At 44.6% G+C, this 6000-nt stretch overlaps 1 protein-coding gene across 1 annotated transcript in view; it reads left to right on the top strand.

Moving 5' to 3' along the window:
* The window catches only part of LOC132869081 (myosin-15-like), a 57386-nt gene extending 52060 nt beyond the window's left edge, over window positions 1–5326 (top strand). The window contains exons 22-30 of the mRNA XM_060902435.1: window positions 1683–1775; window positions 1992–2141; window positions 2764–2856; window positions 3064–3234; window positions 3450–3542; window positions 3783–3953; window positions 4603–4695; window positions 4910–5061; window positions 5281–5326. Coding sequence (XP_060758418.1) covers window positions 1683–1775; window positions 1992–2141; window positions 2764–2856; window positions 3064–3234; window positions 3450–3542; window positions 3783–3953; window positions 4603–4695; window positions 4910–5061; window positions 5281–5326 — 1062 coding nt within the window. The remainder of the gene's footprint in view (window positions 1–1682; window positions 1776–1991; window positions 2142–2763; window positions 2857–3063; window positions 3235–3449; window positions 3543–3782; window positions 3954–4602; window positions 4696–4909; window positions 5062–5280) is intronic.
* Window positions 5327–6000: the final 674 nt, after the last annotated feature.

The raw sequence follows: 6000 nt of genomic DNA on the forward strand, positions 1-6000 counted from the left end.
TTTCAAATGCTTGTAAGGAGTTCAGCCTAGAAATCAGCCTGAAGAAGACCAAAGTCTTTGGGCAGAATACTACATCTCCACCACATATTCTTGTGGATGGTCAAACACTTGAATCAGTGGACTCTTTTATCTACCTTGGGGCCACCATAACTGCAAACCTGTCTGTAGACACTGAGATTAGTAATAGGATCGCTAAGGCAGCCGCAGCTATGTCGCGTCTAAAGAAGAGAGTATGGGATAATGGCAAATTAACCTCTAATACCAAGGTCACCACCGCGAGTTGGCCTAGTGGTTAGCGTGTCCACCTTTCAATCGGTAGATTGCGAGCTCTACTCGCAGTCGGGTCATCCCAAAGACCATCATAAAAATGGTACAGACTGCCGTCTGGCAAGGCACACTGCAATACAGATGCAAAGTGGGGAAGTCAAACTCTCGCAGTTACCGGAGGACTAGCTCCCCACTGTAACCCTTGCTGTATAGGCGAGAGGCCGAGGGCTATCGAAATGGAGATCGGCACCGCACCCATACACCTCAAAGAGCTGGTTAGTACTGGGACAGGAGACTGCCTGGGAGGACCAGATTCTGGCGTGAGAGGGACTTTGACTTGACCAAGGTCACTGTGACAAAGTCTGTGTCCTGAATACTCTACTATATGGTAGTGAATCCTGGGCTACATACGCACACCAAGAGAAGAGACTAAACTCATTTCCCCTACGTTGTCTGCATCGCATCCTAGGAATATCATAGACAGACAAATTTACCAACACAGATGTTCTCAAGTTTGCAGGGATTCCCAGCAGCTATAGCATTCTGGCTGAGAAGCGTCTATGCTGGTTGGGTCATCTGCACCATGTGGAAGGTGGGAGAATCCTAAAGGACCTGTGGTGTGGTCAACTTGTCCACGTGGCCCGCTCAGTGGGTCGCCCTTGTCTTCGTTTCAAAGACGTGTGCAAACGAGACCTGAAGTTGTGCCGCATAAATCCTGATATCTGGTAATGGAAGGCTAAATTGTCATCAGGAGTGGCAGTGCTTTGGGGGTGTCGTGGCTCAGGTGGATAAGGCGCCATACCATAAATCCGGGGACCCAGGTTCGATTCCGACCCGAGGTCATTTCCCGATCCCTCCCTGTCTCTCTCTCCCGCTCATTTCCTGTCTCTACACTGTCCTATCCAATAAAGGTGAAAAAAGCCCAAAAAATATCTTTAAAAAAAGGAGTGGCCGTGCTGGAGGAACGACACGCAACCGACAGTGAGGCTCACCAAGAAAGAACAAAAAACAGGACAACTACTTCAGCATCATCATAACCTTTCCTGCGGCAGAGATTGCCATGTCGCCATCGGCCTGCAGAGACATCAAAGGGCTTATCCTTGCTGGACATCTAGACCCTCCTTGTCTGACAAGACCATGAGGCTCACATTATGACACTTTCCAAATTCTATTCTAAAAATAAAAACTTTGAAAAAAAAATTGAATTAAAATCAAATTACACCATTTATTATAACTGCATTATGTAAGAACAAAAAAAATGAAATTGTAATCAACAGTTGATCATAAATTTGAGATTATTTAAAAAAAAAATACTGGCCTAAATAGAAGTGTCACACTAATCAAGTGAATTTGAACTTCTTTTGAACATTAAGCAGGTGAATTTGAACTTCTTTTGCCCTGTGTATATTTTTTAGGAGTGTGAGCGAGAACGGGAGGCTCACAGCATCCTCCAGGCAGAGAACGACGAGATGAAGGAGACTGTGAGTCAACAGGAGGAGTTACTGAAGGTAAACTTTACTTTTCATGAAACTACGACTGCTATTGTGAAATATTGTGTGTGTGTGTGTGTGTGTGTGTGTGTGTGTGTGTGCTTGTTTACTCGTATTTTGGTTGTTTTCCCCCCAAATACATTTTAGGCTATTCTCACGAGTGATCAGTCAGTGTTTAAAAGTGTCTGAATGTTTCATTTTTGTACTTTTCAGAACTACCTTTTGGAAACTGAGATGAAATACTACAAGGCTGAGACATCCATTGTTCATCTGGAGGCTGAGAATGCTGACCTGAGAAACCAGCTGAAGACAGTGCGAGTAAACATGCACGACTTGTGGAACGTGCTATCTGATTCTCAGAAGGAGTGTGACAAACTAACCCATGTGAGAAAAGCCTTGTGTTCAGCGGCTCCTTGAGAAATAATATGCGGACTTTTCATGTTCCTGCTGCATGATGACATGGACGACAGGCTAGATGTACTTAAACAAAATAAGAATTATATTTTCAGGTTGGGGTGGCAGGGTGGTGTAGTGGTTAGCGCTGTCGCCTCACAGCAAGAAGGTCCAGGTTTGAGCCCTGTGGCCGGCGATGGCCTTTCTGTGCGGAGTTTGCATGTTCTCCCCGTGTCCGCGTGGGTTTCCTCCGGGTGCTCCGGTTTCCCCCACAGTCCAAAGACATGCAGGTTAGGTTAACTGGTGACTCTAAATTGAGCGTAGGTGTGAATGTGAGTGTGAATGGTTGTCTGTGTCTATGTGTCAGCCCTGTGATGACCTGGCGACTTGTCCAGGGTGTACCCCGCCTTTCGCCCGTAGTCAGCTGGGATAGGCTCCAGCTTGCCTGCGACCCTGGAGAACAGGATAAAGCGGCTAGAGATAATGAGATGAGATGAGATTTTCAGGTTGCTGTTATTTTTACTGACCAAAAAGTGTCACACTGTGTATTGGAACCATAAACACTTGAGTTTGAACTTCTTTTGTCCTATATGTGCGTGTGTGTGTGTTTTAGGAGTGTGAGCGAGAGCGGGTGGCTCACAGTATCCTCCAGGCGGAAAACGACGATATAAAGGAGACTCTGATTCACCAGGAGGAGTTGCTGAAGGCAAACTTTACTTTTCATGAAATTTACAACTGCCATTGTGAACTGTGTGTGTGTGTGGGCATGAGCTTCTTTATGCACATTTTTGGGGCTTTTTTTTTCCCCCCAAACACATTTCAGGCTAGTCTCACAAATGATCAGTGTTGAAAAATGTCTGAATGTGTGTAGAAATAAATAAAACAAATAAGCTTTAGTTTTTGTACTTTTCAGGTCTCCCTGGCGGAAGCTGAGCAGAAACACCAGAAGGCTGAGGTGTCCATAGTTCATCTGGAGGCTGAGAATGCTGACCTGATAAACCAGCTGAAGACAGTGCGAGTAAACCTGCAAAACACGCAGAATCTGCTATCTGATTCTAACAAGGAGTGTGACAAACTAACCCATGTGAGAAAATCTTGTGTTAAGCAGCTCCTTGAGAAATAATATGAGGACTTTTCATATTCGTGCTGCATGATGACACACTAGATGTACTGAAACAAAATGAGAATTATATTTTCAGGTTGCTGTTATTTTTAGTGACCAAAAGTGTCACACTGCATATTGGAACATTAAGCACTCAAATTTGAATCTGTTTTGCCCCATATGTGTGTGTGCTTTAGGAGTGTGAGCGAGAGCGTGAGGCTCACAGCATCTTCCAGGCGGAGAACGACGAATTGAAGGAGACTCTTATTCACCAGGAGGAGTTACTGAAGGTAAACTTTACTTTAAATGAACTACGACTGCTATTGTGAAGCGTGTGTGTGTGTGTGTGTGTGTGTGTGTGTGTGTGTGTGTGTGCGCGCGCACTTGTTTACTCACATTTTGGGTACTTTTTTTTACCTCCCTCCAATTCATTTTAGGCTATTCTCATGAGTGATCAGTTGATGTTTAAAAGTGTCTGAATGTGTGTAGAAATAAATAAAACCAATAAGCTTTAATTTTGTACTTTTCAGGACTTTCTGGCGGAAGCTGAACAGAAACACCAGAAGGCTGAGGTGTCCATAGTTCATCTGGAGGCTGAGAATGCTGACCTGATAAACCAGCTGAAGACACTGCAAGGAAATCTGTACAACGGATGGAATGTGCTATCTGAGTCTCACAAGGAGTGTGACAAACTAACCCATGTGAGAAAAATCTTGTGTTAAGCAACTTCTTGACAAATAATGAGGACTTTTCATGTTCATGCTGCATGATGACATGGACGACAGTCTTAAACAAAATGAGAATTTTGTTTACATTTAAGGACAAAAACTTTGTCTCATCTCATCATCTCTAGCTGCTTTATCCTGTTCTACAGGGTCGCAGGCAAGCTGGAGCCTATCCCAGCTGACTATGGGCGAAAGGCGGGGTACACCCTGGACAAGTCGCCAGGTCATCACAGGGCTGACACATAGACACAGACAACCATTCACACTCACATTCACACCTACGCTCAATTTAGAGCCACCAGTTAACCTAACCTGCATGTCTTTGGACTGTGGGGGAAACCGGAGCACCCGGAGGAAACCCATGCGGACAACATGCAAACTCCGCACAGAAAGGCCCTCACCGGCCACGGGGCTTGAACCCGGACCTTCTTGCTGTGAGGTGACAGCGCTAACCACTACACCACCGTGCCGCCCCACAAAAACTTTGTATTTAAACAAAATATTTTTATATTTTATATTTTCAAGTTGCTATTATTTTTACTGAACAAAAAGTGTCACACTGCGCATTGGAACATTAAGCACTTGAGCGTGAACTTCTTTTGTCCTATATGTGTACGTGTTTTAGGAGTCTGAGCAAGAGCAGGAGGCTCACAGCGTCCTCCAGGCAGAGAACGAGGAGATGAAGGAGACTTTGATTCGCCAGGAGGAGTTACTGAAGGTAAACTTTACTTTTCATTAAACTACGACGGATATTGTGAAGTGTATGTGTGTGTGTGTGCGCGCACGCACTTGTTTACTCACATTTTGGAGCCTTTTGTTTGCCCCAAATACATTTTAGGCTATTCTCACACGTGATTAGTTGGTGTTTAAAAATGTCTGAATGTGTTTAGAAATAAATAAAACCAATAAACTTACATTTTTGTACTTTTCAGGTCTCCCTGTCCGAAGCTGAGCAGAAACTCCAGAAGGCTGAGGCGGCCATTGTTCATCTGGAGGCTGCGAATGCTGACCTGACAAACCAACTGAAGACACTGCGAGTAACAGTGAACGACTTGGAGAATCTGCTATCTGATTCTCACAAGGAGTGTGACAAACTAATCCCTGTGAGAAAAATCTTATGTTCAGCAGCTCCTTGAGAAATACTATGAGGAATTTTTATGTTCGTGTTGCATGATGACATGGACGACACGCTAGATTTACTTAAACAAAATGAGAATTATATTTTCAGGTTGCTTTTATTTTTATATGTTCGTACATGAAGCATTCAAGTGTGAACCTCTTTTGTCCCATCTGTGTGTTTTAGGAGTGTGAGCGAGAGTGGGAGGCTCACAGCATCCTCCAGGCACTGAATGATGTAATAATGAAGACTCTCATTCACAAGCAGGGGTTTCTGAAGGTAAACTCTTCTTTACATGAAACAGCAGGTAACGTAATGAGTTATACCGGTTTCTAATTACTGGCTGTCTATTAATGTGTGTCTCTGTGTCTTTCAGATAGCCAGAGAGACAGCTGCATGTCAAAAGTTCAAGGTCACTGAAAAGTGAAGATTAAAAATAAAACACACCTGTAACTCTCCCACCTGTCTCCCAGTTCCTCATTGTCTGAACCAGAAAGTTGTTCCAATTGTATTGCTTTGTTGAATAAAATAAATTGATAAAATAATGTACGGTATCCAGGGCGGCACAGTGATGAAGTGGTTAGCGCTGTCGCCTCACAGCAAGAAGGTCCGGGTTCGAGCCCCATGGCCGGCGAGGGCCTTTCTGTGCAGAGTTTGCATGTTCTCCCCGTGTCTGCGTGGGTTTCCTCTGGGTGCTCCGGTTTCCCCCACAGTCCAAAGACATGCAGGTTAGGTTAACTGGTGACTCTAAATTGACCGTTGGTGTGAATGGTTGTCTGTGTCTATGTGTCAGCCCTGTGATGACCTGGCGACTTGTCCAGGGTGTACCCCGCCTTTCGCCCGTAGTCAGCTGGGATAGGCTCCAGCTTGCCTGCGACCCTGTAGAACAGGATAAAGTGGCTAGAG

Source organism: Neoarius graeffei, chromosome 20 (genome assembly GCF_027579695.1).
Source record: "Neoarius graeffei isolate fNeoGra1 chromosome 20, fNeoGra1.pri, whole genome shotgun sequence".
NCBI lineage: Eukaryota > Metazoa > Chordata > Actinopteri > Siluriformes > Ariidae > Neoarius > Neoarius graeffei.